Genomic DNA, 17576 nt, shown 5'->3' on the forward strand with positions numbered 1-17576 from the left:
CCCTCGCTGACTTCCCTCTGTCTGTGTCTCTTTACCTCGCCCCATCCCCAGGCAACCACTGATTTGCTCTTTTTTTTTTCTTTTTGTGAGACGGAGTCTCACTCTGTCACCTAGGCTGGAGTGCAGTGGCACGATCTCAGCTCACTGCAGCCTTTGCCTCCTCAGTTCAAGCAATTCTCCTGCCTCAGCCTCCCAAGTAGCTGGGATTACAGATGCCCGCCACCACACCCAGCTAATTTTTGTATTTTTAGTAGAAACAGGGTTTCACTATGTTGGCCAGGCTGGTCTTGAACTCCCAACCTCAACTGATAAGCTCGCCTTGGCCTACCCAAATGCTGGAATGATTTGTTTTCTATGATTACAGAACAATGTGTTTTTAATAGAATTTTATATAAATAGAATTATACAGTAAGTACTGTTTTCTGGGTCTGTTCTCTTGCATTCAGCATATTTGAGAAGAATCCACATCATTGCATCGGCAGTTAATTCCCTTTTAGTTATTTGTAGTATCCATTGTGTGGATATGGGATATGATGTACTTGGCTTTTCCATCTGCCTATTGATGGACATCTAGCTGTTACAAATAAAGCTACTATGAACATTTGTGTGCAAGTCTTTGTCTGAACATAGGCTGTCATTACTTTGGGGTAGGTAAGAAGTACTTAGTTGTGGAATGGCTGGGTCATTTGGTAGATATATGTTTAACTATTTTTTTAAAACTGTTAAATTCTTTTGCAAAGTAGTTGTATCATTTTATATTTCCATGAACAGTGTATGATAATTTTAGTTACTTCATATTCTAATGAATACTTAGTATGGTCAGTCTTTTAAATTTTAGACATCCTAATATGTTTACAGTACTATCTCCTATACTGCTCTAACAAGCATGATCTTTGAACAATTTCTCATGTGTTAGCTGCATCAGTGCCACTTCGTGTCAAGTGTCTGTTCAAATCTTTTGCACCTTTGGGTTGTTTAATTGAGCTTTGAGAGTTCTTTACTATTCTGGATACCAGTCCCTTATCAGATGGGTACTTTGCAAATATTTTTCCCAGTCTTGGACTGTCTTTTCATTCTCTTAATAGATTATTTCAGAGAAGAGTTATTAATTTTGATGAAGTCTAATTTATCCATTTTTCTTTCACAAATTCTGCTTTTAGCATTGTATTTAAGAAATCTTTACCAAATTCATGATCATCAAGATTTTCTCCTAAGTTTTCCTCTAAATTTTTTAAAATTATAGATTGCATATTTACACATAGAATGCATTTTAAACTAGCTTGGTGTAAGACACCGATTGAAGTTCACCACTTTACCTCTGAAGAGCCAGTTGTTCAGTGTTCCACTGAGTTGCTTTTGCACCTTTGTTGAAAAGTCAGTTGTATGTATGTGTGTGGGTTTATTTCTGGGCTCCCTGTTTTATGATCTGTTAATCCATTTTGATGCTAATACCACACTTGCTGTGGACTGAATTGTTTACCCCCAAATTCATAGGTTAAAGCCATAACCCCCGCAAGGTGACTTTATCTGGAGATAGGGACTTTAGGAGGTGATTAGGTTAAATTAAATTGCAAGGGTGGGGTCATAACCCAGGAGGACTGTGACCTTATAAGAAGAGGAAGCTCTCTCTCTTTTACTTTCTGCCATGTGAAGATAGAGTAAGAAGGCGGCCATCTGCAAGCCAGGAAGAGAGGCCTCACCAGGAACTGAATCAGCTGGTGCCGTGATGTTGAATTTCCAGTCTCCAGAACTGTGAGAAACAAATGTCTGCTGTTAAGCCCCCAAATCTGGTGTATTTTGTTGTGGCAGCCTGAGGAGATTAAAATAGCACTATCTTCATTATGGTCCTTTTGTAATACATTTTAAAATCAGGTAATGTAAGTCAGACAACTTTGTTCATTTTCAAAGTTGTTTTGCATATTCTCGGTCCTGTGCTTTTTCATATGAATTTTGGAATCAACTTTTCAATTTCTTCCAAAGTCCCACATGGGATTTCTTCGGGTGGAGGCTGCCATCAATTTTTCATCATTATTCCTTTCGGAGGCAGGCTTCGTGTCTAGATTTTCTTCTAAGTTCTGATTTAGCCAAATTCCAAAAGGTTTGATATGTTGTTTTGTTTTCATTCAGTTCAAAATATTTTCTAATTTCCCTTTTGATGTCCTCTTTGACCCATTGTTATTTAGATATGTGATTAGTTTCCAAATATTAGAAGATTGTCTGGATATGCTTCTTTATTTTTTGCCAAATGTATTTTTCATTTTGGTATCAAATTTATTTGCCTCTTTGTTGGAGAACTTGCTTTACATGACCTGAATCCCTAAAGGGAATTTTATGGTCTGGACTGTGGTCGATCTTGGTAAGCTTTTCACATGCATTTGAAAAGAATGTGTGCTCTGCTATTATTGGATGAATTATTGTGTAAATATCAAATAGGTCATGTTAGTTCGTACTGTTTTTGAAGTCTTCTGTATCCTTCAAAGTTTCTGTGTATCTGTTCTATCAACTATTGGGAAAGAGGTATTGAAATCTCCAAGTATAATTGTGTGAACTGCTCTATGTCTCCTTGCAGTTCTATCAGTTTTTGCCGAGTTCATTATGAAGCTATGTTATTAGGTACGTAAACATTTGTCCTTTTGGTGAACTGATGCTATCATAAAATGACATTGTTTAGACATGATCTGTTTTGAGGATTCCTATGGCTTGCATATTAGGTGGCTTGAAGTCCCACAGTTCTCTGATGCTTGGTTCATTTTTTTGTCTTTTTTCTTTATTTCATTTTGAACAGTTTGCACTGCCATCTATGTCTTCAAGTTCATGTATCCTTTCTTCTGAGATGTTGAATCCACCCCTCCTCTCAGCCAGTGCATTTTGCATCTGAGACATTGTGGTTTTCATCTCTAGAATTTGGATTTGTGTCTTTTAAAAAATATCTGTCATGTCTCTATTAAACATATTCAGTCTGGCCTTTGGCTAGCTCTTGGAATGAGGTAACAGTTATGATTGTCAATGCCTCTCTAATTCTATCATTTGAGTCATCTCTGGGTCTGTTTCTATTGACTGTAGGTCACATTTTCCCACCTTTTTGCATTGTGCTAATTTCCAGTGGATGCCCGGCATTGTGAATTGAACCCTGTTGGTTTGTGGATAACACTGTACTAATGTGAATATTCTGGAAGTTTGTCTTTGGCCACTGGTAAGGTCCCTGTTGTAGTTTGGTCATTCTTTCAGGTTTTGCTTTTAAGCTCTGCCCAGGAGGACCAGAGCAGTGCTTTGCTCAGGGCTGATGCTTCTTCCCTGGTGGGGCAAAGCCCATCTTAGTTTCCTGCCTGATGACCATGTTTCCCAACGGAGGGTAAATCCAGTCTCTACTCTTCCATTTTGACTGGAAGCAAAAATTGTGGACCCATTCACTTTTCTTTTCTTTTCTTTTCTTTTCTTTGAGATGGAGTCTCACTCTGTTGCCCAGGCTGGAGTGCAGTGGTGCGATCTCAGCTCTCTGCAACTTCTGCCTCCTGGGTTCAGGCAATTCTCTTGCCTCAGCCTCCAGAGTACCTGGGATTACAGGCGTGCACCACCACACCCAGCTAATTTTCATATGTTTAGTAGAGACAGGGTTTCACTGTGATGGCCACACTGGTCTGGAACTCCTAACCTCAGGTGATCTACATGCCTCAGCCTCCCAAAGTGTTGGGATTACAGGCATGAGCCACTGCGTCTGGCCCCCATTCACTTTTCTTACATTTAAGGGAGTTAATCTGCACCTAGCCAGCCCTTGACAGTGTCACATGACAGACAGTGGCCTCCTAATCAGTATTGCTGTTTCTGTTGTCCTTCCTCAGCAAATGTTTTCCAGTTATTCTTGTAGCTTCTCGGCCAAGTAGCTCAGTTCTGCCCTGGGGAATATGGGCAGAATTCATGACATTTAGCTTCATTTAGATGAGAGAACATACTCTGTGTGATTTAAACATCTTGAAATTTATCTGTGGTCAAGCACATGGTCTATTTTGTCAACTGCTTCATGTGCACTTGAAATGGCACATCATTTGGTGAATAGAGCTGTTTTTCTATGTAACTACATTTTTCCCTGATGGTTATATCAGTTACTAAGAGATCTATGTTAAAATCTCCAACTATGTTTGCAGATTTATTTCTCCTTTAAATCCTGTCATTGATGCTTAATATATTTAAGCTATGTGATTAGATACATGCACTTTTAAACATTGTGTCTTCCAATTGAACTGAACTTTTGTCATCATGAAATGTCTGTCTTTAACTCTGCTAATTCTCCTAGTCTCTAAAGTACACTTAGTATGAAAATCTTGCCAAATAAACTTTCTTAAGCTTCTGTTTGCATGTTATAAATGTATTTCCTATTCTTTTACTTTCTTACCTTTTTGTTTTGTTTTTTTATGAGACAGAGTCTCGCTGTGTCACCCAGGCTGGAGTGCAGTGGCGCAATCTCAGCTCACTGCAACCTCCGCCTCCAGGGTTCACGTGATTCTCCTGCCTTAGCCTCCCAAGTAGCTGGGACCACAGGAGTGTGCCACAACGCCCGGCTAATTTTTTTGCATTTTTACTAGAGATGGGGTTTCACCATGTTGGACAGGCTGGTCTTGACCTCCTGACCTCAAATGATCTACCTGCCTCGGCCTCCCAAAGTGCTGGGATTATAGGCAGGAGCCACTGTGCCCAGCCTATTCTTCTACTTTCAATCTATATTTAAAGAGCATATAGTTAGGTATTTTATTTTTAATTTAGTCCAACAAATGTCATTTAGGAGTTTTTAGTCTATGTTTAATGTAACTACTAATATGATTGGATTTAAATTTACCATTTTGCTATTTGTTATATATTTCTATTCTCTGTCCTTTGTTCTTTCCCTCCCACCTTCCTTCTTAGTTTGGGTAAAATTTACATTTATATTAGTTATACTTCTTTGGTTCTGTTTTCTATGGGAGGGGGTCTTACTATGTGTATTTTTTTTTTAGATGAAGTTTTGCTTGGTCACCTCAGGCTGGAATGCAGTGGCGCAATATCAGCTCACTGCAACCTCCATCTCCAGGGTTCAAGAGATTCTCCCACGTCAGCCTCTCAAGTAGCTGGGATTACAGGCACCCACCATCATGCCCAGCTAATTTTCATACTTTTAGTAGAGATGGGGTTTTACCATGTTGGCCACAAGGTCTCCTGACCTCAGATGATCCACCCACTTCAGGCTCCCAAAGTGCTGGGATTACAGGCGTGAGCCACCATGCCTGGCCACTATGTGTATTTTTAACTTACCACAATCTACCTTCAAATGCCAAATTTCTGCATGGTATTCTCTTATTTCTGCCTGTAGAACTCTGAACATTGTTGGTTATTATGAACTACTGGCAGTGAATTATCTCAGCTTTTGCTGATTTCAAAATGTTTCTATTATGCCTTGATTTTTAAAAGATGTTTATTTTAGCATAGAATTCCAGGGTGGCCGCATTCGTCTTTAGTCTCTTTGAAGATGTCATCAGTCATCTGGATTGCATAGTTTCTGCAGAGAAGTCAGCTGTCATTCTTATCTCCGTTCCTTGACGTCTGGGTTGCATAGTTTCTGCAGAGAAGTCGGCTGTCAATCTTATCTCCGTTCCTTGACGTCTGGGTTGCATAGTTTCTGCAGAGAAGTCGGCTGTCATTCTTATCTCCGTTCCTTGACGTCTGGGTTGCATAGTTTCTGCAGAGAAGTCGGCTGTCGTTCTTATCTCCGTTCCTTGACGTCTGGGTTGCATAGTTTCTGCAGAGAAGTCGGCTGTCGTTCTTATCTCCGTTCCTTGACGTCTGGGTTGCATAGTTTCTGCAGAGAAGTCGGCTGTCGTTCTTTTTTTTTTTTTTTTAATTTTAAATCTTTAATTTCCGTTTTCACGTATTTTCTTCTTGCTTCCAAAAGGAAAGGAGTGCGTAGCTCTGTTGCCTGTACATCGTCCACAGCCCCTGGGTCGGGGCGGGGTCCCCTGGGCCGCCTGGGGGGTCCACATGCAGCCCCTGGGGGGCTGGCGCGGGGTGAGGTCCGGGGGCCGCCTTATTGCTGAGGTCTGGCCGGTTGGGGCCGCCGCTAGGCGCGCTGGCTGGGCAGCTCCTGGGAGATGAAGCAACGCAGGCGCTCCAAGTACTGGCTGTAGAGCTCGATGTCGTTGTGCCCGGCGCCCTCCACCCACAGCGGCTCCACCGCCTTGGGGCAGCGCTCGTAGAGCACCAGCCCGTGCAAGAAGTCGATCACCTCGTCCTCCGTGCCGTGGATGATGAGCACGGGCGATGTGATCTTGGACACCTTCTCGATGCTGCGGGAGGGTCGTGGAGCGGGTGAGACTTCGCACCCGGCCCGGGCCCCGCCCCGCCCCCGTCCCCGCCCAGGCCGCTCACTTAGGGAAGGCGTCGAAGCAGTAGGTCTTCTTGGTGTCGGGGAAGGCGACGCGCATGCCCGAGGTGAGCGGCGAGTGCAGCACCACCGCGGCACACTCGTAGCGCGAGGCCAGGTCCACGGTGGGCACCGTGCCGATGCTCTGCCCGTACAGGATGATGCTGTCCGGGCTGATGCCGTACCTGGCGGCGCCGGAGCAGGGTCAGCCGCGGCCTCGCGCGCGCACCCTTCCCACCAGCGGGCGTCCCCGGGCCCAGCTCCGGATGCGACCCTCCAGTCTCCCCACTCAGCCAAGTCAGTGGGTCAGGCCCAGGCTCCACACCAGTCCCGAGGGCCACCCCCAGCCCCCAACACCGCGGCGGTGGGCGAAGCCAGCAGCCCCGCCCCGTTCTCTGCGCTGCCGTTCACTGGTGTTTCCTAGCTAGGATCTGCAGGGATCCCGCCTACGGAGTGCCCCTGGGGCGGGGGTAGGGGAGGCCCTGGCGCCTCTCCTCCTCCTGGTCACCCCTAGGTGCACACTGGGAACTGTGTGGCCCCCACATCCTGAATGCTTCACACCTTCCTGCCCGGGTTAGAAAGCCGTTCCTGGTGCACTGGCCAGGGCAGCGGACACTCTTCCTCCCTGCAGCCCTTGCCCAGCCCCTTGGCCATGAGGAATTCAGGCAGCTGTGTCCCCAAATGTCTCCACCCAATTTTGGACTCTCGGAGTCCCCACGCCCAATGAGATGCCAGTGCAACCCAGGTCAGCATCAAGGGTGGTGGCTGCGGAGGTGGCACCCACTCCCACCAGCACCTTCCCTTGGGAGTGGACAAGTCCTCGGCCACCTCAGCACCACCAGCTCCCACCCAGGGCCACCCCCACCCCCAGGTCATTGGTGTGTGGCCCCTGACCCAGCTGATCCAGCACCAGTTACAAGGCCTCCTCGTGCCCAGTCCCAAGCACGCGGGACCCACCTGCCACCCTGCCCATGCCGGGACCCCACAACTCTCCTCCCACACGCTCTAGGCTCTGATCCCAGGCAGATGCCCTCTTGCAAGGCAGGAGCATGGGCAGGTGTGCGTCCCCTCTGCCTGGCATTCGGACTCCACCAGCAGGGCTGTCCCCGTCCCTGGCCTGGAATCTCAGCCTCCTGGCAGCACTCCACAGCTCACCACTCACCCATGCCCCAAAGGATGCTGCCTGGCTTGTGCCTGTGGCCCCAGCTCTGCCTCGGCCTCCCTGGCCTGCTCCCTGGCAGCCATGGTCAGTAGTGTGCTGAGCCAGCCCAGCCCTGCCACCTGCTACAGGCAGGAGCCCCCAGCTGCCACCTGGATGTCACCACTCAAACGAACAGGACACATCCCCAGTGGAGGCCCTAGGCACGCTCTGGCCTCCCCCTCACAGCTCTGGGCCTAGGTTCCTGCAGGACAAAGTGGCAGCAGGACAGATGACCTGAGACAGAGCTCAGAGCTGGCCATGGCGGGTGTGACTCTGCCAGTGGCCCAGGCAGTAGAGACAGGAGGGGCCAAGGAAGTCGCATGAAGTGGTGATTGGTGTCAGCGTCCCACACTGCTGGGAGGCCCCCAGAGCCAGGGTGGTGCCAGGGGACCAGCTTCCAGGCCCACAGCAGGGACTGCCTGCATATCACCAAGGCAACGACGACCCCACCTCCCTAGGGCCTCTGACTTCTCAGAGCTGTGCCTGGTCCCTACGGGAGCAGGTCAGACCAGTGGGCTGGGCAAGGCCAGGACGAGACAGCCCCAGTGGATGGCGAGCAGGAAAAGCCACCAGAGGCCCACCCGGGTCTCCTCGTCCAAAGCAGCACTGGCCCGGGCGGTGCTCAAACACCGGTGAAGGGCCCAGGCAAGCACAGGGCTGGGGACGTGGATGACTAGGAGGGCTGGATCTGGAATTGAGGCTGGCCCAGACCTCGGATGTGTGCTGCGGGTCTGCACCTTACCCTGTAGGCCCTGCCCCAGGATGGCCAAGCTCCGCAGCCACAGGGCCTCATGGGCCAGGCCTCCGGACCTGGATGCAGCAGCCTCGCCTCACTTGGCCCCAAGTGCTGCCTCGGCCGATGGGCTCCCAGCCACACGTGCACAGACCCCCAGACCACCACCCACTCCCTCCCGCCGGGTGGCATCCACGCCCCTGTGACAAGCTCAGCCCTGTCCCATCCTCAGGCCAGGGGTTCCCAGGGAGCCTGGCTCCACAGGCCGGGGTGTGGGAGGACCGCCTGGCCACACCTCAGCCATGTGGAGGTGGCACCTGCACACCCAAGCTCGCCTGTCCGGCTCTCTGGCCCTGTGCATCCACTGTGGCTCCCCTCCTGCAGGGCCACCCACCTTCCTCCCAGGGAAGCCTGCCCCCTGGCCCCCGGCCTGGTCCCCTCTCGGGTGTGCCCAGGCTGAGCTGCCCCCAGGGTCGCCCTCACCTGGTGCGCAGGGCCTGCCAGGCGGCGTCGATGTCGGCATAGAGGTTCCTCTCGGAAGGCCTGCTCGAGCTGGCACCGTAGCCGGAGTAGTCGTAGGAGAAGATGTTGCAGTGGAGGCGGGAGCCCAGGCCAATGTAGAAGCTGCTCATCTGGCCCAGGTCCACGGCATTGCCGTGCAAGAAGAGGACCGTGTACCTGGCACCAGGCACGCAGCGAACATACATGCAGGAGACACGGTTGCCGCGGGCGCTCTTGGTGGGGAAGACCTCGATGGTGTCCAGCTCGCGCTGGCTGTACTGGAAGTCGGCACGCTCCGTCAGGTGCAGCTTCCAGCGCCCGGGTGCACCCGAGGAGGCCCGCAGGGTCCCCAAGGGGGCGGCCCCGGCCCCACCAGGCCCCGGCTCAGGCTCAGGCACCAGGGAGTAGGTGGCCTCCGGTGGCAGGAAGGCGAGCTTGGCAGCGATGCAGCCGGGGCAGGGCGGGCAGCAGAAGAGGCAGCAGAACTCACTCAGCGACAGCCCGTTCATGGCGGGCGCCGCCCGGGCCGGGCCTCCACCGGGGCCCCCGCCAACAACGCCGCCCGGCCTGGCCCGGCAGGGGAGGGGTGGGGGTGCTCCGAGTCACGGGCAGGGGGGAGAGCGCCCCCCCAGCTACCGCCCCAGACAGCAGCCCCGTTAGGAGGCCAGGGCCCAGCCCCATCGCGGTCCAAGCCGAGCCCCAGGGAGCCTCGCAACCACAGGTCTCCATGTCGTGCCATGGGAAGCCCACCCCGGCCGGCGCCCCCGGGCCCCAGGGCCGCGCTCCATGGCTCCTGGCCGCCCGCCCGTGCGTCCGTCGGTCCCTCCGCACCCCTGCCCGGCCTCCTGCACCGCCACCGCCGCAGCTCCCCCCACGGACGGAAGTGAGCCTCGTTCTCACCACCGCCCCGGAAGTCCGGCTGTCGTTCTTATCTCCGTTCCTTGACGTCTGGGTTGCATAGTTTCTGCAGAGAAGTCGGCTGTCGTTCTTATCTCCATTCCTTGACGTCTGGGTTGCATAGTTTCTGCAGAGAAGTCGGCTGTCGTTCTTATCTCCGTTCCTTGACGTCTGGGTTGCATAGTTTCTGCAGAGAAGTCGGCTGTCGTTCTTATCTCCGTTCCTTGACGTCTGGGTTGCATAGTTTCTGCAGAGAAGTCGGCTGTCGTTCTTATCTCCGTTCCTTGACGTCTGGGTTGCATAGTTTCTGCAGAGAAGTCGGCTGTCGTTCTTATCTCCGTTCCTTGACGTCTGGGTTGCATAGTTTCTGCAGAGAAGTCGGCTGTCGTTCTTATCTCCGTTCCTTGGCGTCTGGGTTGCATAGTTTCTGCAGAGAAGTCGGCTGTCGTTCTTATCTCCATTCCTTGACGTCTGGGTTGCATAGTTTCTGCAGAGAAGTCGGCTGTCGTTCTTATCTCTGTTCCTTGACGTCTGGGTTGCATAGTTTCTGCAGAGAAGTTGGCTTTCATTCTTATCTCTGTTCCTTGATAGTATGTTGTTTTTCTCCAGCTGCTTTTAAGATTTTTCTCCTTTTCAGTGGCTTTCAGCAGTTTGTGATGTGTGTCTTGCTGTGTTTTTGTTGTATTTTTTCTGCTGGGTGCTTATTGAGCTTTTTGGGTATCTTAGTTTATAGATTTGGAAAAAAATTCTGGCCATTATTTCATCAAATAATTTTTCTGTCCTGTCCTCCTCCTTTTCTAGGGCTCCAGTCACATGTGATGGGCCTTGTGGCATTATTCCATGGCCACTTGTGCTTCATTTCTTTCTGTCTGTTTCTCCCTGTACATCACTGGGATCACATATAGCTCTATTTTCAGGTTCACTAATATTTTCTCTTGTCGGGTCTAATCTACTATAGTCTCTGCCAGGGCATGACACAGGCAGTTGATGTCAGCCTGTCTCTTTCCCAGCCAACCCAGTGTTTACCTAGTAGAACCATTCACAAACTGGCACTGGAAATAGGGATGGAGATGAGTGTGGATCAACAACAAAGAGCTGACCCATCAACAAAAGCCTAGGCTGATGCAGTTATCACTGGACTCCCAACATGTCGGAAGCAGGGTCCCATACTTAGCCCCAGGTACCATTCCTGGGAAAGGGACTAGCCAGCCCCCTGGAGGCAGGTTGATCACACTGGACTCTTCCATCATTGAGGGGAATATCTCTTGGTTTCAGTTTCCCTTATTCCAGATATGGATATGTCTTTGCTGTCAGTGTTTCTGCCAGCACCATCTGTGGGCTTGATGAATGGCTTATTCACTATTGCCCACCTCCTATGGCATTGTTAAGGAATTTACAGCAAAGGCAGCATGGGAACAGGTACACACTTGGAATCTCTACATTTCCCATCACCCAGAGGTGGCGAGTCTGATTAAGCATGAGGATGACTTCTTGAAGCTTCAGGTGTGCTGCCCATGGGGAGGCAGTGCCCTAGAACATTGGACTGCCGTCCTGATGGATGACATAGTGCCTCGAACTGTGGACCAAGACATGGCACCATTTCATAGCCAGAATAATGTCTGTAATGTCAATGGGTGGAATTAGGACTGGCCCTGCTCACCACCACATCCAACACTTACTGCAGGGTGGCTGGTGCTGCTGTTCAGAAGATCCTTCACCTCCTTTGAGGGACTCCCTTGCAGGACTGTACGTCTCTGGCTGTTGAATTCAGCTGTGACCACATGGCTTACTGTGGCCAATGAACCAGGAGTGGGCCTGCTGTATTTTGCATCTGTGCAGCAGATTTAGCATCTAGGCAGGCTTGCTTGTCACCTCTTCCCAAAGCCATCTGACTGGCCGAGTCCCAGGAGGGGCTGCTGTGCTGGGCTGGATGCAGATGGTGACGTGGAGCAGAGCTGCAACTGACCTGCCTGGGAGAGACGGGCGAGGACCACATCTATTTAGCTGACCCTGACATTTTATTGGTTTACATTTGTTACTGCAGCATCAAGGATCCCAGGTGGGCTGATAAACCCATTCACATATTTTTGCTTTTCTCGTCTGTGACGTTGGGCTCTTTTGCTTTCAAGGTCCTAGTTCCCAAGGCTGGAATGCTCTTACCTGGGACCTCAGTGATCTATCTGCTGCACTGAAAGTTCAGACGGTCATCAGCTATTTGGGGCTGCTCATGCCACTTAGCTAATAGTTCAAGAAAAGCGTGCTGTCTTGGTGGGGATGGCTAACCCCAATGAAAGGGCTATCTTGGAGCTCAGTGGATTCTCTAGGTACTTCTCAGTGCTTTCATGACTAATATTGTGACTAATAAAGGCAAGATGACAACTGCATCAGACACACTGGAATGAAAATTTGAGTCCTCTCACTGGGTAAAGAACCCTGACCATCCAAAGTACTGCTTAGGGTCAAGAAAACGTGGAATGGGTAGTGGAAGAAGGAAGGTGTAGCTGCTGATCACAGCCTCACAGCTAGCCACAGCATGAGGACAGTACCGGGCATGCAGGCTGTCCTCTTTGCTTGCTGTGTGTGTGTGAGCATGTGTGGGAGCATATAAGTGTGTGTGCATTAGTGTGAGCATGTGCATGCATGTGAATGTGTCTATGAAGACGTGTGCATGTGAATGTGCTCATGAGCATGTGTGTACATGTGTAAGCCTCAGCATGAGTGCATGTGAGCATGTGTGTACATGTGTAAGCCTCAGCATGAGTGCATGTGAGCATGTGTGTACATGTGTAAGCCTCAGCATGAGTGCATGTGAGCATGTGTGTACATGTGTAAGCCTCAGCATGAGTGCATGTGAGCATGTATCATTGTGTGAGCATGTGTGGATGTGAACATGTGTTGTGCATATGTGTGTATGCACGTGAGCCTGGGAGCACACAAGTCATTTGTTAATTGATTACTCCTTTTTCCACTTCTCAGCATCCCCACTATTTTACACAGGGAATATTAGTGGTGGTAGATGGTGAACTTTGAAACTTAGTTTTTCATGTCAGAGAATGTCCAGATGGGTTTGTGGCTGTACCAGAGAAACCATTAGTGGCGAGGAAGACTCATGGGTCTTTACTGTTTCTGGGGAAGGTAAAAGCACCTGTGTTGGGTGGTGTGAGTACAGCACTGTGTTGGAAGATGTGAGTGTGTGACTTACTTGTGGACACAGAGCAGCTATGGGTGGGCAGTGCTGGTCCTTCACTACCCCGTTTGCCCTCAGCCCCACTTCCCACATTCCCGAGCTCTGCTTCATGGCCCAGGGGGCCTCTCCTCCCAGCCAGCTTCCGGTTAGGATCAGCATACGGCAGCAGCAGGTGCAGCTGTGTCAACTCTTGCGTGAACACCGGGGGTGGGTTTGCTTTTCCCTGAGGGTCCCACCTTCATTTCTCCTGGCTCCAATGCTGAGTGGAGAACTGAACACACAGAAGCAGAGGCATGTTCGATGACAAACACGTGTGCTGCAAACCACAGGAGTTACCCTGCTGTGCACCTCCCTGGGTGCACCCGCCGGGCACGGCCACCCTGCCCACAGCCTGCACCTCAGCCAGACGCTCCTCCTTCTCGGTCTCACACCAGCCGCGTCTTAGCAGCAGCTGCCCCATCCAGTGCTGATGTGAGATGTGCAGATCTAGCTTTTGTTTTAACCCTTGCTTTACTTGAAAACTTGGACACAATCAATTTCAACGGCAGTATTCATTTATTAAAAATGGCAAATGCATACAAGCATGAAGAAGTAAAAATTGCTGTTGCTTGAAATAATGTCATTTTGGTGCACATTCTCTCTCACTGAGTGAGGTCAGACTGCACAGCTCACTGGTAGCCCATGTCTGAGACTTACCTTCCTGAACAACGTTAATGATTCATTTTTCACCCTCTCAGTATCCCCCATAATTGTACACAGGGAAATGAGTGGTGGTGGATGGTGAACTTTGAAACTTGGTTTTTCAAAGTATTAAAAAGGAGAAACACCTGCAGATTGGCCATTTGCAGGCTTTTCTCCTTAAGTTTTCTTCCATCCTTGACACTGGTGGAGACACAATCTTGATTCTTCACGTGCAGTTTTGGAGAGTGTAACAGGTGAGCTCGGTCTTTTACCTCTGGTTCCAAACCTTTCACTGACTCAGTAGGACTAAATGCCAGATCCATTTTTCTCTTTGCTTGACAAAACATGCTTAAGGTGCATGTGCTTAAAATTGAGAAATTACGTAAGTCAACCCACCAGGCAGGCAGACAGCCATCCATGTTTCAACTCTGTAAGATGTCTGCTACTGTCCGCAAAATACCAGAACACTCCAGAGCGTCCCTTTGCCACCAAGACAGCTTCTTCTACAGAATTTCAATTCTTGTGTTTTCCAAACATGCTAGAACCACACCAAGAAAATCTCATCTGGACTGGCTCTCCCCTCACAATGCCTGTTGTTGTCTTTCTAATAAAGAACCACACAAAACAACATCATTCCCAAGTATAGAAGACTTTATGTTTTATTTATTCCATTGAAAATCCCAAGTTCCTTCATGGCAACCCTCCCTCTGCCCTCACACCCCAGCAGGTCCCTGCAGGCCAGGGCCCATGCCCACCTGCCCATGGATCTGGCTCCCAGGCCACCAGGGGCCCGCTGCGTGCTGTCTCACACACAAGGGATTTAACTCAACGCTATGTACATTCACAGTTCTGAATATCCGCCAACTCTAAGTCGCCACAAAGAGAAAAGAGAATCAGGAGGAACAAACATCCATTCAAAGTCTGTTTATCAGAGATTTTTCTTCTGAAAATGCACAGTGGCATTTCATTCAAAAAACCCTTCATCTGCAGACCTGCGGAAGGGAGACGGCCTGGGTCCCTTCCCTCGGAATATCTTAGTTTATTTACCTCCTTCATTGGCCATTTGCAGGCTCTTCTCCTTGAAAAATGAATCTTTATGCATTCTCCAATTATAAAATCAGTGACTGTTAGCTACCAAAGGCTGCACTAGGATTTCTTCTGTGTCCAACACGCCAAGAGCCCTGAAATTGACTTCGGTTTACTCCATCCCTGTCTGTCCTGCTGGCAGTGTCCATGCTAGAAACAAGTCGAGGTGATTGATTGAAACGGAGCTGAAGGTTGTTTGTTTTTAAATGTCTGTCAGTGGAGAAACGCGTATCACGAATCTCTGAGGAAGTTAGTAAACATTTTTTCCTGTACTTACTGGCCTTGGTGGTCACTTTCTATAGAGATGCCCCAAATATAAAAATCAATTCATTTCAGAAATCAAAAAAATTTTCCAAACAAACCCGGAGCCTTTGCTTTAGGAAGCAAACTCAAGTCTGTGAGGATTATTGTGCTTGAAGGATGGGTTTCTAATTCTGTCATAAAAAATGATGAAACAAGGTGATGTCAGAGGGACTTCAGGTGACACCAAAATACCCCATCCAGGGCCTGGAAGCCCCTCTGCCTTTGACTCTAAGATGGGGCAGGACCCCCGCTCTCAGTGGGATGTGCCCGTGACCCTGGCGCTGGGAGGCAGTGCTGCAGAGAGGAGTGGTGTCCGCACGGCTGTCACCACACATCCTCATCACCCTCCGCACCGCACAGCCCAGCGTCTCCTTCCACAGGCAAAAGACTGCGGCTCCTCTCTCTGCAGGAAGGTCAGCCACACTCAGGTGGCTGCGTCACGCCAGTCACCATGGAAACCAGGGCTGAGAGGAAGATGCAGCCGCTTCCAGCAGGGACCTGGCCTGAGAGCAAGGGAGGAGCGGCACGGCGGCGGCTGCCTTGAGCTTCCAGCTCGGGCCCTGCTCATTTGAACAATATCCAACCTCGGACTGGAGTTTAGGCTACAGTGAAGTGGATTCCGTTATGCCGAAACAGAAACATCAAACTGCCAACGTTTATAAAAAAAGAGGGGACTGGAAAAGGATTAAGAAAAGCAGAAAAAGTGTATGGGGCTAGATCCTTGAGTTCACACCTCCCCAGGGGACCCAACGGAAGGAGAGGGATTACCTGCTGGAGAGAGGCCTGATGGAAATTTAAGTCAAAGCCCAAATAGCCTCAGATTCTATATTTAAAAAAAAAGGCCTATAAATAAATATCCTTTGACTCTAAAAGGAAAAATGAAGTAGAAAAACAATTTTCATTTTTTAAAAAATGCTGCATGTTTCCTGAAGTACCTAAATGGAGTTTATAAAATACTCATGAGCTCCAGCGCACAGGTAGAAACACTGAAAAATCAGGTGACGGCCCTGCCAGGCTGTGGATCCACAGAGGCAGACAGAGGTTTCGTGCCAGAGTGACACGCAAGCACATGCTCTGAGTGGCAGGCGTGTGCTGAGTGTGCACGGAGGCCCGCCCGGTGCACGCTGCCGCCGGAAGAGGCTGTGACAGAGACTCGAAACCAGGACCCCGTGGGAGAACACGGGGCGGCACCGGTGCCCCCCGCCTGGCAGGGGACCTGACCCCACGGGGTCCAGGCCAGGCGGGGGATCCGCGTGCGCGCCCTATTCTCGCACAGTAAGCGTCGGTTCTGCAACAGACTTCACAAAGGAACAAGATACAAACAGCCCCCGAGGCCCCTGGAACTCGGGCTGAAGACAGTGCCTGTACAGCAGGAGTGAGGAGCGGAGCCCAGAGGTCACTCGCAAAGAGGCTCACGGTGGTGATGTCCACGCGGGAGAGGCCGCGTCTCTCCGCAACCCTGGGTCCTAATCCAGCTTCTTGTGAACAGGCTTCCGCCCAGCGTCTGAGTTTTCCGGGCTGAAATCGGCACAGAAACCATTTGGGATCGGCGCAGGTGGGGTCTCTGCACAGCTTTCGAAATGTGTCTGATCCGGGTACAGGTATTCCTCTGCGAAGTCAGGGTACATTTCTGCAAACCTGTGGAAGTCAGCTGGAAAGACAAAGGCACCTGTGGTTATGGAATGGGGACGAGCAAATGTCTAGGATTTGGAGGCTCTTTTCCCAGGGCCCTGGTGGGTGTCCACCTCACGCCCTCCAGGGAGGGTTAGAATCGTCTGTGAAACGGATGCTTTCGGGGTGGAGAGAGGAACTTGCGCTTACTTTCTTTGCAGTGCATGAAGTCACCCTGACAACCAGGGTAATCTGGGTGTCCTCCTAGCTACTCCTACTTTTGGGAAACCCTACAGAAAGCTTCTGGTTTTGAATTCGACAGATATATCCTGGGGACTTAGCACTTCTGAGGCACTGTAACCAGAGGAGCTGGCTCAGGGACAAGACCAAGTGTCTGGACAGTGATCTGGCACTCTGAGGGGGTGCCCTCGTCCACACTGGGGGACCCCGTAGGCAGGGGTCCGTCCTCACAGAGCCTCGGACTGCACTTCCTGGCCGCTGTGCCTGGCTCTCATGTGAGCGCCCTGGGCTCCTACTGATGGCGCCGTGGAGGCTTCCGGCGGGGCTGGAAAGATGGTGCAGGGGGCTGGTCATGCTAGGCAGCTCCAGAAACACTCAGAACCTGGGCCACCCGGCGAGAAATCCAAGGATGGTTGTTACTGGAAATTGTCTGCAGCTGGTCGGTGCCCACCACAAACATCAAAGAGCCCGAACACACCAAGGAGCATTGCGCACTTTCAAATTGGAAACAAGCGCATGCATGCACACACGCAAACACACACACACACGGTAACCAAACACACATGTGCACACACACACAAAACAAGCACACACACACGGTAACCACACATGCGTGCACACACACACAAAAGAGCACACACACGGTAAACACACATGCACGCAGACACACACAAAACAAGCACACACACGGTAACCAAACACATGTGCACACACACACACAAGCACACACACGGTAATCACACATGCA

The 17576-nt window shown here is 50.3% G+C and overlaps 2 protein-coding genes across 2 annotated transcripts in view; both read right to left on the minus strand.

Moving 5' to 3' along the window:
* Positions 1-5848: 5848 nt before the first annotated feature.
* On the minus strand, positions 5849-9709 carry LOC134730414 (alpha/beta hydrolase domain-containing protein 17A-like). Its single transcript, XM_063604366.1, has 3 exons — positions 8806-9709; positions 6394-6573; positions 5849-6311 (listed from the first exon to the last, which is right to left on the minus strand). The coding sequence occupies exons 1-3, from the start codon at positions 9330-9332 to the stop codon at positions 6086-6088; spliced, it is 933 nt and encodes a 310-aa protein (XP_063460436.1). The 5' UTR covers positions 9333-9709; the 3' UTR covers positions 5849-6085.
* Positions 9710-14221: 4512 nt separating this feature from the next.
* Positions 14222-17576, minus strand: part of LPCAT1 (lysophosphatidylcholine acyltransferase 1) — a 64956-nt gene continuing 61601 nt past the window's right edge. The window contains exon 14 of the mRNA XM_063604166.1: positions 14222-16628. Within this exon, the coding sequence (XP_063460236.1) occupies positions 16444-16628 (185 nt within the window). The 3' untranslated portion in view covers positions 14222-16443. The remainder of the gene's footprint in view (positions 16629-17576) is intronic.

The sequence above is a fragment of the Pan paniscus genome, chromosome 4, assembly GCF_029289425.2.
Source record: "Pan paniscus chromosome 4, NHGRI_mPanPan1-v2.0_pri, whole genome shotgun sequence".
NCBI lineage: Eukaryota > Metazoa > Chordata > Mammalia > Primates > Hominidae > Pan > Pan paniscus.